The sequence below is a fragment of the Camelus bactrianus genome, chromosome 6, assembly GCF_048773025.1.
Source record: "Camelus bactrianus isolate YW-2024 breed Bactrian camel chromosome 6, ASM4877302v1, whole genome shotgun sequence".
NCBI lineage: Eukaryota > Metazoa > Chordata > Mammalia > Artiodactyla > Camelidae > Camelus > Camelus bactrianus.
In genome coordinates this window covers 63,979,072-63,997,823 of record NC_133544.1, presented here as the reverse complement: position 1 = coordinate 63,997,823, position 18,752 = coordinate 63,979,072, and the positions used below count along the sequence as shown (strand labels likewise).

General features: G+C 41.3%; 3 gene segments (V, D, J or C); all 3 read left to right on the top strand.

Annotated features, from left to right (window-relative positions):
* The first annotated feature begins 3,618 nt into the window (after window positions 1-3,618).
* LOC141577937 (T cell receptor alpha variable 19-like) lies at window positions 3,619-4,828 on the top strand. The segment is given in 2 exon segments: window positions 3,619-3,773; window positions 4,214-4,828. Coding segments are annotated over 2 exon segments (417 nt in total).
* A 3,949-nt stretch (window positions 4,829-8,777) lies between these two features.
* LOC141573271 (T cell receptor alpha variable 8-2-like) lies at window positions 8,778-13,473 on the top strand. The segment is given in 2 exon segments: window positions 8,778-10,645; window positions 10,761-13,473. Coding segments are annotated over 2 exon segments (399 nt in total).
* A 2,209-nt stretch (window positions 13,474-15,682) lies between these two features.
* LOC141577939 (T cell receptor alpha variable 22-like) lies at window positions 15,683-16,934 on the top strand. The segment is given in 2 exon segments: window positions 15,683-15,989; window positions 16,177-16,934. Coding segments are annotated over 2 exon segments (360 nt in total).
* Window positions 16,935-18,752: the final 1,818 nt, after the last annotated feature.

Sequence of the window (18,752 nt, the reverse complement as noted above, 5' to 3'; positions counted from 1 at the left end):
TTACTCACCGGCTCCTCACTCAGCTGAAGGCAGTTTGAGATAGGCCTCGTGTCCTGTCCTGCTTCATGTGTTACTGACAGAGCAGCACACCCCGTGGGTAACTCTGTACATTTCAAGAACGAACGCTTGCGCTTAGGGATTCCTGAGCTTGCACAGCAGTGTGAGAGCAGCTGGGCGATCTGCTGAGCCAGGGAGCCTTGTCAGCATGGTAACTCTGCTCAAGACCCTCATTTGAGTAAGAGCTAAAATAAAGTTCTTACCTGGTGAGAAGTCTTTGTAGGTGAATATCTATCCTTTGAAGAATATGATTCTTGTGTTCAACTGACTTAGTCACAGCCTTTGTTACTAGATTGACAGCACTGCCCTGAGAGCCTCTGCAGGGGGGCGTCACAGCTGTCGGCCCCAACAGCGTCCCCAAGCCTTAAAATGGCTTCTGTGAGCAGGGAGCAGTGTTTGGACTTCTTACTATCATATAATCATGCTTTGCATAAAGTAAATCCAATCGTAGAGAAATAAGCTATGAAAAATGACTCTTGTTAAATTTTCTGTTTTTTTATTTCACTAGCACAGTTAATTACACAGGAAAGTAGACAAACAAGCTCACTGACACTGAGCAAACAGTGCTTTCCCCTGAGGCTCCTGAACTCCCTAATGAGCCAAATAAGCGGGAGGCAGAGCCTTGGCACACACAGGCCCCTGGAGTGAGAGAGCCTGGCTCATACTATTAAGCACCTAAAGCTGACTTTCTAAAAGAAAACACTCAGTCGGATTAAAACAAGGATGTGACAAGAAGCTAAAAGATGATGTTTCATGAACCAAGTTACCTAAGCAAGTTCACCCGTCCCTCCTGAGGCTAAATGTGTAAGGCTGCTGTCACCCAAGTGTGGTCCAGGGAGCCCCGAGGAGCCCCCGTCAGGGACGTTTACTGCGCTCCGTGAGTGTCCTCTCTTGTGCTGCAGATTAGCACTCAGCCCAGGATTCAAAGTGACCCCCCCTCACTATCTCTCTCTCTGTACACACCCCTCCTCCCTGGTCCCCTGGTCCACACATTCCAGGTGCTTCAGGATCCCCAGACACTGGCTGTCTCAATGCAGCAGTGCTTCAGCTCGGCTCTTTTTGGTGACTCCCTCCTGTGCTGGCGCCTAGAACCTGCTTCTGTGAAGCAAAGCGCGCGATGTCAGAGCTCACCTCGTCTGTTTTCCCTTTTTTCTGTGCTTTTCTGTGAAGTCCAATGTCCAAAAATGGTTTAATTCATTTTGTCCAGTTTTCTCGTTGGAAGGTGAACTCTGTCTTTATCAGTGATAAAGAATTCATAGTAATTAATCTTCATTGTATTGTACAAATATATCATCAGTCCATGATGATGGAGGGAAGATCCTGATCATCCAACCACAGATTACTTGAGAACTGCAGGAGGTCGTGTTTCCTCCACGACACGTGGACTGAGTCTTGCAGGATGAACAGAGCTAATTCAGGTGAAGGACGAAAACAGTAGCGGGGACTTTCTAGGCAGAGGGACCCTTCTCTGACCCATGGGATCCATGGAGACACATGCAAGGAAGAGACCCCAGACTATTCCACTAGAAGTTGTGTCGGGGATTGCTGGGGAAGCTATAGATATCTGTGCCACATCTAAATGTTGGAAGTAATAACTGGATATTTCCCCAAGCATACTTTTATTTAGGGTTCTTAGCTTTGAGTCCTGTCTCATTCCCCTTTATCATTTCTTAAGCTATTGTAAGGAGGAGGAGATCAGATCAGACCTGGCTGTGTGCAATTTGTCGGAGGACCACCAGAGGGCGGGCTTCCTTCAGCCGCGGTTCCTGTTTGCCTTCAGGCGCTGGTTTGACTTGCCTGCCTCTGCGGCCACAAGACACATGACTTGCTGTGCAGAGAGGGGCTCTTGGTTTCTGAGTGAGGAGTTTCTATACCATCCAGCTGGAGACTAAACCTATTAGATCTGGTGTATTCTGGGGAGCAAGGATCATTTTCTTCTGCCAACATGCTTTCTGCGCCTCACCCTGTTCTTCTCATCTTCTTACTATTCAGTAAGTAACATTTCATCCTAAACGTTAATCCTTGCTTTTAGTTTTCCTCTCTGGCAGGAAACTCTCCTCCTGTGCATTTCTAACATAACAAAGTAATTCTCTTTTAGGGGGAACCAGTGGAGACTCAGTGACCCAGACTGAAGTCCCAGTCACTCTCCCAGAGGAGGCGTCTATGTTCCTGAATTGCATCTATCAGACCATTAGTTCAAATCTCTATCTTTTCTGGTATGTGCAGTATGTCAACAGAGCTCCTCAGCTCCTCCTGAAGGGCTCCGCTGCAAACCCGAGGCCCGAGCATCAGGGTTTTCAGGCCACTCTTGTTAAGAGTAACAGGACCTTCCACCTGCAGAAACCGTCCGTGCAGACGTCAGACTCGGCCGTGTACTACTGTGCTCTGAGCGACACAGTGAGAGGGGCTGCAGGGGGAGCTGAGCACAAACCCAGAGGCGCAGGTGGGCGGCAGTGAGTGGCCTTGGGAGGAAGAGGTACATTCTCCCATGGGTAGTTTTGAGTTTATTTAGAGGTTTTCAGGAAAATGAACGAAGCTCTGTTCTAAGTCCTAGAAACCTAGGAGGTGGGGGATTGCTCTCAGATTGGTTAGGTTGGATTTCAGTGTTAGAGGGGACCTAAGCTCTGATCCCCAGAAGTGCGTGTGCTCAGCTGGAAAGCCTCCTGTCTTCTCCAGATTGAATTTAAATATATTCTATTTTCTCAGAATGTAAAATGGATGTTAGAAATCCTTCATATTTTAACCTATGGAAGCAAAAAGAAACAGATGATTAAAAGGTGCATAAGCTGAATCACAATCGGAAATCAGCACATGGCTGCCAAGCACATCAGACACCCACCTCCATGTGGCTGAGACCTACAGCTGTTGAGCTGCTGCTCTCAGTGAGAGCCTTTGCGCCAGAGCTGCCGCAGTGGGCTGAAGAGGCATTTGCAATTTTCTAATGGCTACAATTTTGATATAAGGGAGTAAGAATGCAGGGTCTGGCAATATTATACTCATTTTGACTATAGGGGGCAATATTTGAAAGCAAGATTTTTCTAGCAGACTTACTGTTGACTGCTGTTAGACATGTGCAGCCAGACAAATGTTGTCAATCAGCAAAGTTGCTTTGATAGTATTAAGCAGACACAGACCTTTTTATCCGGTGTAAGTCTCCCCAGAAACCAATGCCTTGGAATGTAGGAAGAAAAGTTACGATGATTGAGAGTGAACAGTTTTATCTTCCTGCCTGGAAGATAATAAATTTGTGAGCTTAAATCATTGTAGATTTTGGCTGCAGATCAAAAAAAAAAAGCATAGAAAATCATGGGTGACCATTTGTTCTCAAAAGTCACCATAATCATAATAAATTTTATGTGTCATGTAACTTTAAGTCCACCTTAGATCCCCTGGCTGCATATGGCAAAAGGTAGATTGCAGCTCTGACATATCTGTTGTCAATCTAATTACAATAAGTCTAAAGAGGTAGGTTAGAATAATCAACCATGTCAACACGCTACGCCATGACACAGGCAACCGGAGACCAGCAAGTTTCATTTCCTGTTCCGGTGCAAAGCATCTCACAGCTCAGTGACTGGGCACGCGCCCTGTCAGACACAGGCCAGGCATTTAGACCTGAATTTGAGAGAGAACACAACCCATTTCCCTCAGAGGAAGAGCTTCCGACATGCGGTTCCCTGGGCTGCTGAGAGTTGTCATAGCGTCCGTCTGCCTTGGTAAGGCTGGTAAGGATGGCCGCGGGCAGTCTCAGGCTCCTCTCGGCTCCCACGCTGGGCGCAGGGCAGCTCACTATTTCTGGTGGGGTCTAGGAGAGCTGAGTAGTGGGATTGGTGGTGGATTCAGAACTCTTAGTCCTACATCTGCTCCATACAGTCTGCTGGGTACCACCAGGAGAATCAACCGAATTCTTTCTCTCTCTCTCTCTATATATATATGTATTTTTTCCCTTTGTCTTTGTGCTTAATGTTATCAAAGCAACTCTCCTGATTGACATTTGTCCAGCTGCACACGTCTAACAGCAATCAATAGTAAGTTTGCACTAGAAAAATCTTGCTTTCAAATATTGCACCCTGTAGTCTCTCTCTCTCTGTAAATATATATATGTATGTATGTATGCAATCATGTATATGTATATATAAATTTTTTTCCCCTCCAGGATCTGTCAAAGCCCAGAAGGTAACTCAAGACCAGCCAGCAATTTCTAGGCCGGAGGAGGAGGCGGCCACCTTGGACTGTGTATATGAAGCTAAAGGTTACAGTTATTATTTACTCTGGTACAAACAAGCAGCAAGCGGGGAAATGCTTTTCCTCATTCATCAGGAGTCTTACAATGAGCGAAATACAACTGAGGGTCGATATTTTTTGAACTTCCAGAAATCGGCCAGTTCCATCAGCCTCACCATCACAGCCTTGGAGCTCGGGGACTCAGCGGTGTATTTCTGTGCTCTGAACGACCACAGTGATGTGGATGCCTGTGGGAGCCCCACAGAAACCTCAGGTCTCAACGTGATCCCCCAGCTATGAACACCTGGTTGAGAATCGCACCGTGGACAGAAGAGGGCAGAGGCTGTGCCATTGGGGGAAGGGGGGTTAGAAGTGGAAAATTCATGCTAAGGGAAATGCGATCTGTGTAGCTCAGGGAATCTCTCTCTGATACATAGTGTCATTCATCTAAAGCATCTTTAGTTTCACTTCTTTATCTTGAAGTAGATCATTTGGCAAAGTATTTTTTAAACTTTTTTATGGTGATTACATATTTTTAAATTCAGTACTATTTGGCCAAATATACACCTGAACTGTTAGACTTTTAGGTTCACTGCACAAATACTGATGCATATTTACTTATATGAAGGCCTTTACTTACACTTTAGCTTCTAATGACTCCAGATGGCCTCAGTTTCAGACAATTTTGCACCAAATACGTGCAGAATAGCTGTCACATAACATCTAAAACAGCAATGTCTCTGTGCTGCTGTTGGATAATATTAGGTGGGAGTTACCCTAGTGGATTTGTCTCCATCTGGAATTCCAAAAAGGAAGACAGTCCTCCTTGTATAAGGATTTTCTGCCCCTACTGTACAAATAACAATGATCCCAATACAGGACAATTTTCCAGAAAAGAAAGCATGAGTGTGTGTGTGTGCGAGAGTGAGAGAGAGAGAAATAGAGAGAGAGAGAGAAACAACAGAATGATGTAGCCAAGTCATCAGGAAATTAACTAGTTAAACAGTTAAATTTTGTAAAACACACATATTGGAAGAACGTAACTCAAGTCTTCCAGAGACAACTTTTAATGAAGAAAATGGATATAAGCAGTTTACAAGGATGTAGATGAAAGAATTGAAACAAGAAAAATGTGGCCTAGAGTGTGGCGCAGGAAACTATCGGTGAGAGAGACTCAAAAGAGGATTCTCAACATTCAGCAAAAAAATTAAAAGCACAGGACCTAAAATATTCAATTATCCATCTTGTTTAATGTTTACTTCAATCTATTTGTACTTCTGAAGCATGAAGATGCTTCTAAGGCATTTTGGAGAAGGTGGCCTAAGGTGGCGCAAACTGGCGCCAGTGTGAAGTCATGGTCCCTAATCGCTACTTGATCCCTAACATCCCCCAAATCACATCCTGTTTCCTTCATCACTGACATGTCTCACCACAACAGCTATTTTAAAATTTCTTGATCATCTCATATCTCTAATTCTTCTAATATCATCTTTAGAATATTTTGCCTATAAGTAAATAAATGCCATTGGGAAGGAGAGCATTGTGTGCCCATAACTTGCTTTGTGCCTCCTTTGAGGTCACCTGAGCTGACGTCTTTGTGGACATAGTAATTACATTTATACTTGAAAGATAAAGAGGAATTTTTCGGGGTTATTCTGTACTAAGTTCTTATCCAGAATGACCTTAGCAGGGCACACAGGGTATTTCTAGATTATTCATTGCAAATAAACCAGGATTTGGGGGAACTGTATTCCACATCTTGTAGTAACCTGTAGTGACAAAGAATATGAAAAGGAATATATGTGGGTACATGAATGACTGAAGCATTATACGGTACACCAAAAATAGACACAACATTGTAAACTGACTATACTTCAATAAAAACTAAAAATTAAAAAAACCCCAGAATTTATGGACCCGGGATATACCTGATTGGAAATGGGAATTAACTAATGCAGGATCTCTAGGAACGCGATCAGCAAAGGTATAAAACCTGAACGATCACAAGCCTAAATGGCTCCCTGTTGCAGCCTGTGCTGCTGCCGTTGACGTTTGCCCTGCTGCACCCCCGTCTGTGCTGCTGTTGAGAAAGGGGCTTTAGGAAGCTTCGTTGGAAGATTTAGGACCTCCCAGAGGCAGACTGACTCTGCCACTCTGTCTTGTTTGTAGCCTTGTTCTCAGGAAGCCCCCGTGTGTCTCCTCCTGGTCACTGCCATCCTTCCAGGGAAACCACAATCCCATGGATAGATTGGCTTTGTCCATTTTTGAACACTGTACAAATAGGATAATATAGTTTGGATTTTTTTCTTGATACAGTTTCTTCTCAGTATTATGTTTCTAAGATTCATACATGTTTTGTGCAGTTTAGTTGGTTTATTCTCATTGTTGCGTGAATATATCACAGTTTATTTACGTATCTGCCTTAATGGTTCTTCGGACTCCAGGGACTCGTTTCAAACTCTTTGAGCCAATCTTTTGAATCTTCCCTAACTTAGCTTGAGGAAGATTGAAAAAGACACACCACGACAGCTTCACTCCTATTCTCTCTGACTCCTCTGTGAATCATCAGTTTTCTGATGTATCGTCACTATGGATAATAGGCTAAGGAAAACAAAACAAAAGGGCTTCGTGTATGTTTTGCAAGCATCTCCAAACATGTTTGTTTGTGGTCTCTCTTCACGTGTTCTCATGTATTGAAATCTCTCTCCAAAATCCAAGACAAAAGGGACTGTTGCAATTAATGTTTTTTGCAATTAATATGTTTTCACATACCTACACTGATATCAATACTTACATATAGACTTAAAAATTCCTGTTGTGCCTATCACTGCGAGCGCCATAGGGCCAGGCAGCAGGTTTGCATTGCATATTACACAGTCCGTGGCACAGAGTGGTTGCACATTAAATATTTGTGGATCGAAGAAGAATTAATTAATTGATACATACCATCAACACATACAGAGCTTCTACCCTTTGCATGCTGCTAGATAATTATGGATCAGTTATTCTTGCATCTGGCCATGTCTCATCACCATGAGAACATGCCTTCTGTTTGCATGTGCCATCATTCCCCTTCCTGTTGGTACAGATTTTCCTCATATGCCACTATTTCCGGGTTTGCAATTTAGATGATCTCCCTCTTACTGGCATTGACAGTCATTTATTACTTGAGTCTGTAGGACGGTATATAACTCATTTTCTTGTGGACTTGGAATTCTTCTATTGGCGCATGCCGATTCTTCTAGATTTCAGCTGGTGATGACATCCCCCGCTGGATTGTTGCTTTTCTGTTTTCACTTCTAGAGCTTTTATCTTAGAATTTCAGCCTTAAATATTTACTTCCTGTGGCTAGAGATAGGAGCCCTGTAAAGCTAAGGATGGTAGTGGATGGAGCGGCAGGCAGTGGTACAGGCTGAAACAAACTCACAGCTAACTTAGTTCTCTTTGAGCCCTAATACTTTTCCTTTCCATCCTCATGTCTGGGGCACAAAGTACAGTAGATACTCTCCATACGCTAGATACTGTCCGTGATCCAGTCAGATGGGGTCAAACTATCTGTTGTCCTTTACCTTTACCATTCCCATGACTTGCTCTGACTCCTTGTATATTTTTTTCTTTCATGTCTAGTGACCTGGGCTTGGGGTGGATACTTCCTACTACTGGGAATCTTAAACCCTAAGACAGAAAAACCCAATGTGCTTGTTTTTCTAATTTTCTGATTCTGGTTCCAAAGAGTGAATTACTTCAATCAAGGGCACTTGTAAGCTCCTGAATTCTCTATCCTTAAGAAAACTGTTAGACAGTTTTATCCCCAGTTGTAACATTGGCCCTTTCAGAATCCTCCTATGAGCACACAGTCAGGGCTCTGCCCTGGGGCCAGCGGGAAGGAGAGTCACTTCATCTTGGGGGAAATGAGCAATTTGACCTTGGGATGGTGACTGTGAATAAAAGTTAGATGGAATCATGTAATTTCAGCAAAAAGTAGTAACAAAATGAGGGGATTTTCATTCTTGGGACAATTTGTAGAGAATATTCTCTTCTTTAAGAAACACATGCTCAATTATAGTAAAGAAGTTACAGACAAGGAAGGAAAATCTCACTTTTGGTTCAGTTTGATGACTTACAGATGGATAGGCATTTTTCTCGGAGAATTTTAAAGTTTAAGACTGTGAACATCAGAAAAGATTACAGTTATCTTTGACTGTAAGATAGATGTAACCATTTTCCAAATCTATACTAGAAAACATTGCCCTGTAATTCACGACAGAGGATTCCAGAAGCTGATGAGTTGAGAAGGGTTTGGTTTGGGTGCTATATTTTTAACTTTACTTTGTAGGTAGAGAAATTATAATCAGTATGAGAGGGAAATTTTCAGGCTCAAAGGATAAAAGGATTTTTCACTCTTCTATGGGAAGTGTTGCTTTGAGCTTGTTACTTGATCACAGCAAGCAGGAAAAGCTTAAGGCACAGATAATGGCATTTCCTCTTTTAAAAAAATCTTTTAAATATGCATAATAAAGATGAACTCAAAATGGACCATGCTTGGTGGTGATACCCTTGCTGATTTTCCGGGGAATTGCTCCGCCAGTTGTGGAGAGCGGGGTATGGGAGTGTCCAACTATAACTCTCTCTAGATTTGTCTGTTTTTCTTTTTAGTTCTATCAATATTTTTGAGCTTATTTTCAGCTCCGTTAGCTGGTGCATACACATTTAGCATTGTTATGTCTTCTTGGTAATTTATCTTCTCATCAGTATATAATGCTCCTCTCTGTCTCTGGTCATTTCCTTCTTTCAGAAATCTATCTACTTTACCTGATATAATATAGCCATTACTGCTTTCCTTTGATTAGTGGTTGCATGATCTATCTTTTCCCATCCTTTTCCTTTCAAGATGCCTGTGTCTTATTTGAAATGAGTTTCTTGTAGTCAGCTGTAGTTGGGTCACATTTTTAAATGCACTTTTTGTCTAACTTGTCATTTTATTGATGTATACAGATCCATCTCTAGTTTGTGTATGTAGATAATTTGCATTTAATGTCATTGATATTTTAGGGCTTAATCTTCCATTTTATTTGATTTTTTTTTGTTCTCACTGTTTTTTGTTCCCTGAGATTTTTTCTTCTGACATCCTGTGAGTTATTTGACATTTTTTAGAATTATATTTCAATTTATCTCTGGTGTTTTAGATGCGTCTTATTATATAGTTTAAAAAATGGTTGCTCTAGTTATTCCATTATATATACATAATATTCTCTTAGTAATATCATTTCACCAATTTGAATGAAACATAAAAACACCGCTTCCCTTTACACCCACTTATTCTCCCCTATTCATAACATAATTTTCTTTAGTATTTTCCCAAGTGTGTTTAGAACCTCATTAGATAGGGTTATGATTTTGATTTGATCAATCAAATATAATTTAGAAAACTCAAGAGGAAGAGAAAACTCTACTGAATTTACCCATATTTTTGCTAATTATGTTCTTTCTTCCTTTCCCGTTGTTTCAAGATTCCTTCCTTTATCACTTTTTTTCTGTTTAGAGAACGTCCTTTAAACATCCTTTTAGGATAGGTCTACTGGTGACAAATGTTCTTAGTTTTCCTTCATCTGACAATGTCTCAATTTTCCCTTTATTCCTGCAGGGTAATTTTATATGTACATCACTCTGGATTGATGGCTCTTCTCTTTTAGCAGTTGAAAAATATTGGGTTATTTCCTTTTGGCTTCTAGTTAAATCTGGAAATTGAAAAATGTAACTAGTTGTAATTTTATTTCTCATTCTAAAAATTATTTTGTATTCAATTTTTATTCAAAATTCTGTGCTGTTTTAAAAAGCCCAATTGAATGGGTTTCAGGGCCTAAAAAACATATATTCTCTTCTGTACATAACCATAATGCTTTGGAATTCAACCACAGAAGGGCAGGGAGGAGATGGGGAAGGTCACAAACATTGTGAACTTCTCCTTAACTCTCTGTTTGGCCCCTGGAGGGTGCTGCTGCCTAAATTGGAAATGGCTTTTCTGAAAAAGATCAGAACAAGCTCATAAAAAGCTTCCTTCCCCACAGTTTAAAGAGATGTTCTAACAACATTTCTTGCACAGTGATGGGTAAAGCGTTTTAGACTCCAGGGGCAGGCAGTACTGTTAAGTCGGCCTCTCTTCCTAACACTCACTGTAGAGTCCATAAGAAGAGGAAATCTAAATCCCCTGTCATTTCTCAAACTCAGAGCAACTTGGGTTCGAGTCCACCAGTCATCAGACTTTTGTTTGTGGAGAATCTGCCAGAAAGGAGTTCACTGCCTCTTCAGTGCTCCACCATGATCTTGGTGTTCACCTTGATGCTGGAGGTGCTCCTGTTCCTGGGTGAGTACTATTCCATTTTAGTCCCTTGTCCACACATGGAACATTGTTCTGTCCTGACTTTGAATAGAGACTTTCTGTTTTAGCTGAGTTCATTGATACAGCATTGATGTTTCAGGAGGAGCCGCAGCTCAGTCAGTGACCCAGCCTGACAGGCACGGCATCACTGTCCCTGAAGGAGCCCGCCTGGAGCTGAGGTGCAACTACTCATCCTCTTATCAACCGACTCTCTTCTGGTACGTGCAGTACCCCAACCAAGGACTCCAGCTTCTCCTGAAGTACACGTCTGGAAATGGCCTTGTTTCAGGCATCAAAGGTTTTGAGGCTGAATTTAGGAGGAATGAAAGCTCCTTCCACCTGAAGAAAACGTCAGCCCATTGGAGCGACTCAGCAGAGTACTTCTGTGCTCTGAGTAACACAGTGCCTGAGTCTGCGGGGGGAGCTGAACACAAACCTCCTGTGACATTGTAGCCTGAAAGACTCAGGGGCTCAGCCTGAGCATATTCTGTGAGGGCAAACAGCACAGAGAATTCAGAATCCGGAAAGTGTTTTTTTCCTATGGGCATCTCAGATTCTTTTCATTTTCATCTTTCCTTATCTCTTCTTTTTTCTTCCCTTTTTTCCCTTTTTCTTTTCTTTCCTTTTTTTTTTTTTTTTCCATTTTGCAAAGGGAAGTTTTCTGAAGTTTGGAATTTTTATCCTCTAGAGTCAGGATTCCAGAGGGAATGAGGCTGTCTGATCTTCAACAAGCTGGAAGGAGCTACTTGCTCCCACGTTGTTTGAAATAGTGATGGACTGAGATGGCTTGAGGTGGGCCATGTGAGTTGATATGAGGCAAGTCAGAGAATTTGACTTACAGCATTACTCTCATTTCACAAGCTATCAGAAAACCCAGGACAATTGTTTATTTCTAACTGTGTTATCTCCAGTCTATTTTACAGGCATTCAGATAGGCTTCTTTCCTTAAAGGACTTTAGCTCTTTGATTAAAGCATTTGGGGCTGATGCACTTAATTAGAGCTGGCATTTAAGGATGTATATGAGAGGACCTCTCCAAGACAATATAGTATGACGGAAAAAATCCTTTAACCAGCGGTCCCGAGTAACAATCATTCTAAGTTAAATACGATGTCACCCCAAAATTCCACGTGGAATCTTGGGATTGGTGATTCTGAGTCAGACTCAGCCAGGCTACCTCTATCCTTTTTCTCCCTTTTAATTCAATTCTTTAATACTCACAGGGGGCTCTGTAATAATTAGTGATTTCTCAGTCATCTTTACTTATTTGTCTGCACTATCTCTCACAGTCTCTTCACTAAACATTTGCAACATTCTTGAACTGTCCTCCTGAGCTTCCGTGTCTGCAGATCAGTTCACTTCTTACTTCAGTGAAATATACAGGCCCTCATTCTCCATCGCTTTGACATCCAAATCATTCTACAGAGAATCATTATTGTATATAGAGTCTGAGACAAGGGCACAAGCTAAAATTATTTTCATATGTTTTCAAAAACTTATTTTTCCTTTAAAATAATCTACTAAAGCCAAAAACAAGATACAAATAACAATAGTAATAAACAGATTTTTAAATATACTTAAAACTGAAATTTTATTTAAAATTTATTTTAAAGTTACAGATTTTTAATACAAATTAAGCCATTTAAAACTCTAGTTTCAATGCCCTCCTAATGTTAAAGCAAATATCACTCTTCAGGTAGGTTCAGTTTAGAGTAAATATATATAATTTAAAAGTAATAATGCTTAATACAGCAGAGCATCCCAGCAACACGAGCCACTGCTGTGAATACTGTGCTGACTTACGAGCATCCTTCAGAACCACAGACGAGAACACATGAGAATTTAAATAATGGATCCTCAGGACTCCTGGGAAACACTTTCATTATGAAAGAATCCATTGCATCCGTGACATCTGAGAGGAACAGTTAGGTTGGATAATTAATTTTTGTTTTCTGTTCCCTAAAACTCACCCAGATTCCAAATAAGAGTTGGCCTTCTATGTCAGCACCAGCACAATCCACAAATTTTCAGATATTCAAATGCAATTTCAAGGACAACTGTTATGGTACGTGGATAAGCATTTTGCTTGAACCTGAATGGTGTTAGTTGTTTAAGGTTACAGACTGTGCCCAGACTTAAGTGACAGAGATACCCCATGTTCTTTAGTACACTTCTGTGTGTGTGTGTGTGTGTGTGTGTGTGTGATGGGTGGCCCTGTCCACATACTTGCTCGTCTTCCCTGTTCCTCGTATTTAAAATGAACAAGGGGGTAGGGCATAGCTCAAGTGGAAGAGCACATGCTTGGCATGCACAAGGTCCTGGGTTCAATCCCAGCACCTTTTCTAAAATAAATACATTAATAATAAGTAAGTAAACCTAATTACCCCCCAATCCCCAAATAAAATAAACAAGCCCCTTTCAAAGATCACCCATTCTCACTTTGCTACTATCCAGTGTTGTCACTTCAACAGAAGGCCTGTCATCCACTGAGTGGTCTCCTGTAATACAGTCCGGAAGTAACTGTTACTGCCTTGATGTTCATGTAATATTTATGGCTTTCTTTTAGTCTGGCATCCTCTAAGCCTTTATGCCATTTACAAAGATATTTGTCTCCCTCACTATATCATAAGCCATTGGCAGGTTACAACTCTAATTGATTTTTGCAGTTTCTTAGGTCTTAGACAGACTTAAATATATGGCTAAACTGGCTGAATCACATTGGAGGGCTCATTTTTTGTAAGTTCATAAGTAAGAATTAAATGGATTATTTTTATATCACTACATGAAATTCTATTGTGTGAAATAATTTATTTTCATAAAAAGGCACTGGGTGACTCATAGTCCTCGGTACTCTCCATCCTTGTGGATACTTCTGTAGCATCACATTAATTCACAGGTACAGTCCTAGAAAAAGACAGCCAGGCTGAGCTGTGGGTATCTGCTGAGTGAGAAGTGAGACCAAGTAGGATCCTGCAGGACCATTCTGGGTACAAAAGCCCCTCCAAGTCCCTAGTTTGGTTTTTTTTTTAATTGAAGTATAAATATGATTTCTTTTTTATTAAAAAAAATGCTGTAGTCTGCTACGCCTTTCTTGAGTTCTAAAAAAGACCCAAGCAGTTACTAATTAGGGAAGTGAGGGAACACAGAAACAAAGGGAAAGCAGTCAAGAAACAATAGTTCAGCAATAAAACAGAGTCCTAGTCTCTCATCAAGGGATATACACAAGAATCTGACACAAATCCTTGAGTTATTTTGCACAAACTGAGGCCCCCACCCACGTGGAGGGTGGTGACTGCATGCTGACCACTAGCAGCCGGACTCCAGGCTGGCTGGACTCAGAAGGCTGATGATTAAGATTCCTGATGTTACAGAAACAACAGGCCAGCCAAGAAACAAGCACCACTCGGAGGGTTGGAGTACTCAGATGTATTAGGCCGGCGGGCTCAGAGGGGCTTCTGCTCCGAAGCTCTGAGCACCTCCAAGATGTGCACATGAGGTTTTATAGGGTAAAGTACAAGCTTGGGGTATTAGGCCAATAGGCATGGAACAGCTTTAGCAGCATTATCATCACAAAAGTGGAGGCGGGGAGGCAGCAAACCAACATTCCAAAGCCAGATATATATCTTTGAAAACCCAGCTGGCTAGCAAAAATCATGAACAGCAAACCAACACTAATTAACCTAGATTTACAAGTTAGTCTAGCAGAACTCAGATCAGTATTCCAATACTTAGATTTGTGAGTTATCTTGTTAGCCCAGCGCAGCCTCTCCTTCACATTCCTAGACTTGTGAGTTATCTTGTTAGACCAGCCCGGCTTTTCCTTCACACTGAAACATCTCCCTGCTACCTCACCATCAGCCAGTCAGAAGAAGGGCCACAAGCTTTTCCACTCCACTCCAAATGTTGCCTTTAAATCTCTTCCCTGAAAGCCGTCAGGGAGTTTGGGGTTTTCAAGCATGAGCTGCCCATTTCCCTTGTCTGGCACCCCACAAATAAATGCTGCACTTTCTTTCACCACAATCTGGTATCAGTAGATTGGTTTTGCTGCCCACTGGGTGAACGAACTCGAGTTTGGTTTCATAACAGAAGTATTCCTTTCTTAAGGTTTTAGCCTCTAGGAGGCACTGTAAGCTTTTCTTATACCGAGGGCCTACCCTAGGGCATCTAGTTGAGAATAGTTGTTGAAAGTGTTAAAATGAAAGCCGCAGACTCAAAATGGTGTCAGTTGTGCTAAAAGCCCATGATACCAAACCTAGACTTAACATCTCACCCAAATGCAGTGTCACCTTTCCCCAGAAATGTAATCTTAATCAATCAGTAGAAATTTTCCGGTTAACACTAGAGAGGTAGTATGTCCCATGGGAGCTCTCCATCCTCCAGAGGAAGAGGAGCCATCTGCATGACAAAACCTTCACCCTCCCCCAAAGAAGGCCTAAAAACTATCCTTTCTTTTCTTTTTCTAATGATCTCTTGCAGCATCCTTCTTCTTGTAAAACTCTTCCACCTTGTAGCCCCCAGAGCACCCTTCTAGCTGCTGGGTGGGAAAGGAAGCTGCCCGTTTAATGAATTGCCTAATAAATCAATTAGATCTTCATATTTACTCAGTAAAATTATGCTTTTCAACAAAAGACTTGAGAAATTTTGAAGCACAATTGAGAGCTAGTAATAGTACAGAGGGGAGAATAATTGTGTGTGAGGAAAAACTAAGTCCTTACCAGCACATGAGAAGGAATCTGCTTCCTGCTGAAGATTCTTTTCAATTAATAGCTCTGTTTGATTCTCTGATTCAAGCACTAGAATTTCATGATTGTAAAGGATATATCTTTATTGTCATTGTTTTTATCTGTATCTTTGTCATTATTTTTACCCGTATCTCTCAGAAGAGACTCCTGGATCAAACAGAGACTCATATAAACAAAACAAAAGAAGGAAAATTTCAAAGACTAGATATTAGACTTTCCTGATTTTTTCACTTTTATTACCAAAGCTTTTTTTTATATCAGGGACAAATCTGAAATTTCATTTCCCAGGTTCAACATTGTGTCTAAACCATTGAAAGTCACCTTTTCCCCCTCACTCTCAATCTACCCCTTTCCAGCCCTTTCTCAGTTCACTTGATGGGAGAGGGTGGGGCTTCCTGACACAGAGTGTCCCCAGAGCAGGTTTCATTGGGTGAGCTGACAGGTTACAGGAGCAGGAAAAAGTCATGATACTCACCACCCAGGAGTGGAGTTATGCATCATATGGTGAAAACATCCCAGCAAGAAGGTGAGGCGTCATGAAGAGGCTGGTGGACGCTGTGCTGGGGCTTTTGTTTGCCCAGGTTTGCTGTGAGTTCGGGCTTTCCCATAGGGAAAGTGCAGGATTGAGCAGCTGCAGTGTTGTTGAGGGGGGAGGGATGGGAGCTGACAATTCTGGCACGCCTTCTAGACTTCTCATCATCCCCGGGGACACTTCCAGGGTTTTGGAGGAGTTACAGTGACCCTCACCTGTGACTGTTTCTGTGTTTCTCATCAGGTGTGACAGGGGAGGATGTGGAGCAGAGTCCTCCAGTCCTGAGTCTCCAGGAGGGCGCCGCCTCCACGCTGTGGTGCAAGTTTTCCAGCTCTGTGACCAGTGTGCACTGGTATCATCAGAACCCTGGGGGCCGCCTCATCCACCTGTTTTACGTTGCTTCAGGGACAAAGCATGATGGAAGATTCAGTGCCACGACAGTCGCTAAAGAACGCCGCAGCTCCTTGAACATTTCCTCTTCCCAGACCACAGACTCGGCGACTTACTTCTGTGCTGTGGAGCACAGTGCTCCCCAGGCACCTGCAGCCTGAACACAAACCCTCAGCGGGCTCAGCCCCCTCCAGCCACAGTCTCACCGTGAGGCCCCACACTCATTTGTAGGGCTTGTTAGTCCTCACCTATATTGAAAGTTCTTTTTTGTTGTTGTTGAAGTCCAGTCAGTTACAGTGTGCCTATCTCTGGTGTACAGCACAGTATCCCAGTCATGCACATACACGCATATATTTGTTTTCATATTATTTTCCATTAAAGGTTGTTACAAGATATTGAACATAGTTCCCTGTGCTATACAAAAGAAACTCTTCTCCATTTTCAGTTTTATTAGGTACAGTTATTAAAGTTTGGCTGCACATATACATTATATTACATGTAAATGCATACATACAATATACTGCACTCTCTTTTAGTTTACATATATGTACTGACAGAAACTTTTTTAAAATCTATATTTATATATAGTGGCTAACATTTGTAAATCTCAAACTCCCAAATGTATCCCCTCCCACTCCCTTCTCCTGGTAACCATGAGATTGTTTACTAAGTCTGTAAGTCTGTTTCTATTTGATAGATGAGTTCATAGTATCCCCCTGTTTTTTTAGATACCAAATATAAGTGATATCATATGGTATTTTTCTTTCTCTTTCTGGCTGACTTCCGTTAGAATGACAATCTCCAGGTCCATTCATGTTGCTGCAAATAGCATTATTTTATTCTTTTTTATGGCAGAGTACTATTCCATTGTATAAATATACCACTGCTTCTTTATCCAGTCATCCGTTGATGGACATTTAGGTTGCTTCCATATCTAGCGTACTATCAATAGCCAATATGGAAAATAGTATGGATTCCTTAAATAGACTAAAGAGTTAGCATATGATCCAGCAATCCCACTCCTGGGCATATATCCAGAGAAAGCTCTAATTCAGAACATACATGCACCACACTGCTGATAACAATACTATCTACAACAGCCAAGAGATGGATAACTTCAAAAAAAATTGTTTTTCTTCTACACTCAGAACACACCTAACATCAAGGACGTCTGATTTTATTTGAAACTTAACATCAGCAAAAGTAGTTGACATGATATCACAGCTTATTCCATCATCCTTTATGATGATTGGAAAATGAAATTCACTTTGCAGCTCATTCCTGTCACAATAGTGATGTTTACTGCTCGGTACTCCTCTAAGTCACGGGTTTCAAATTCATTTTTTTCAAGCAGTTACGGATTATATTAGGGTGATTCTGACCACATGGCAATGAGAGTGCTCACTGAATCAAGAACACATCATTTTAAAAGTCTCAATAAAAGACTTGTTACCCAGTTTAAAAATGAGCAAAATATTTAATCAGAATCTTTATAAAAGATATATACTCTACATCAAGAATCAGCAAAATATGTCCCATGAGCCAAATCCATCCAGGCACCTATTTCTGTAAATAAAATCTTGTTGGAACAAAGCAATTCCCATTTTTAAAATGTACTATCAATGGCTTCTTTCATGCTACAAATGGCAGAGTCTAGTAGTCGCAACACAGACTGAATGGCCTGCAGAGCCAAAAAATTTACTGTTTTATCCATTATGGTAAAAGTTTGCAAACCCCTGTTCTACATCATTTGCCATCAGGGAAATCAAATTACTACCATGATGAGATCACTATGACCCATCATGTTGGCTAAAAATAAAAAGATAACTATTTCAATTGTTGACAGAAAGGGACAAAAACTGTCTAATTTAGTAACTGTTTAGATTCATGTTCTCTTCAGTGTGAAGGGCTCTTTTGAGCTGATGTTGATGTTACAGGAAGAAAGATGGCCCTGTGCAGTGATTCTGCCTGGGGGCCAATTTCTCAACAAGGGCTAATCTTCTGTCTAAGGAAATGATTGGTGCAAGAAGACTCAGTCACTTATTCCTTTGCTCTGATTCACGCATGGTGATGAACATGAATTTTTAAGAAGCTGTGTATGATGTTTCAATGGAACTTCTCTCTATGGCCACCAAGGGGCAATGCCGCTTCGGAGAAGACTGTTTGTCCCACATACAGATGTAGAATATTCTACAAGTAGCCAGAAATTATTCTTTGAAAATCTAACAAATTACTATCTACTACTTTACTTCAATTTACATCTATCAATCATGTAGTCTGAGGAGTGGGCGCTCTGACCAGTGTCTCCTTTTGGACCATGATGATGTTCTACTTTAGTAGGATTTGAGCTGACATCAAATGCAGAAACACCACGTTCTCTCTGGGTTTCGGGGGAAAAACTGCTTCCTGTTTCTTTTAACTTGTATTAT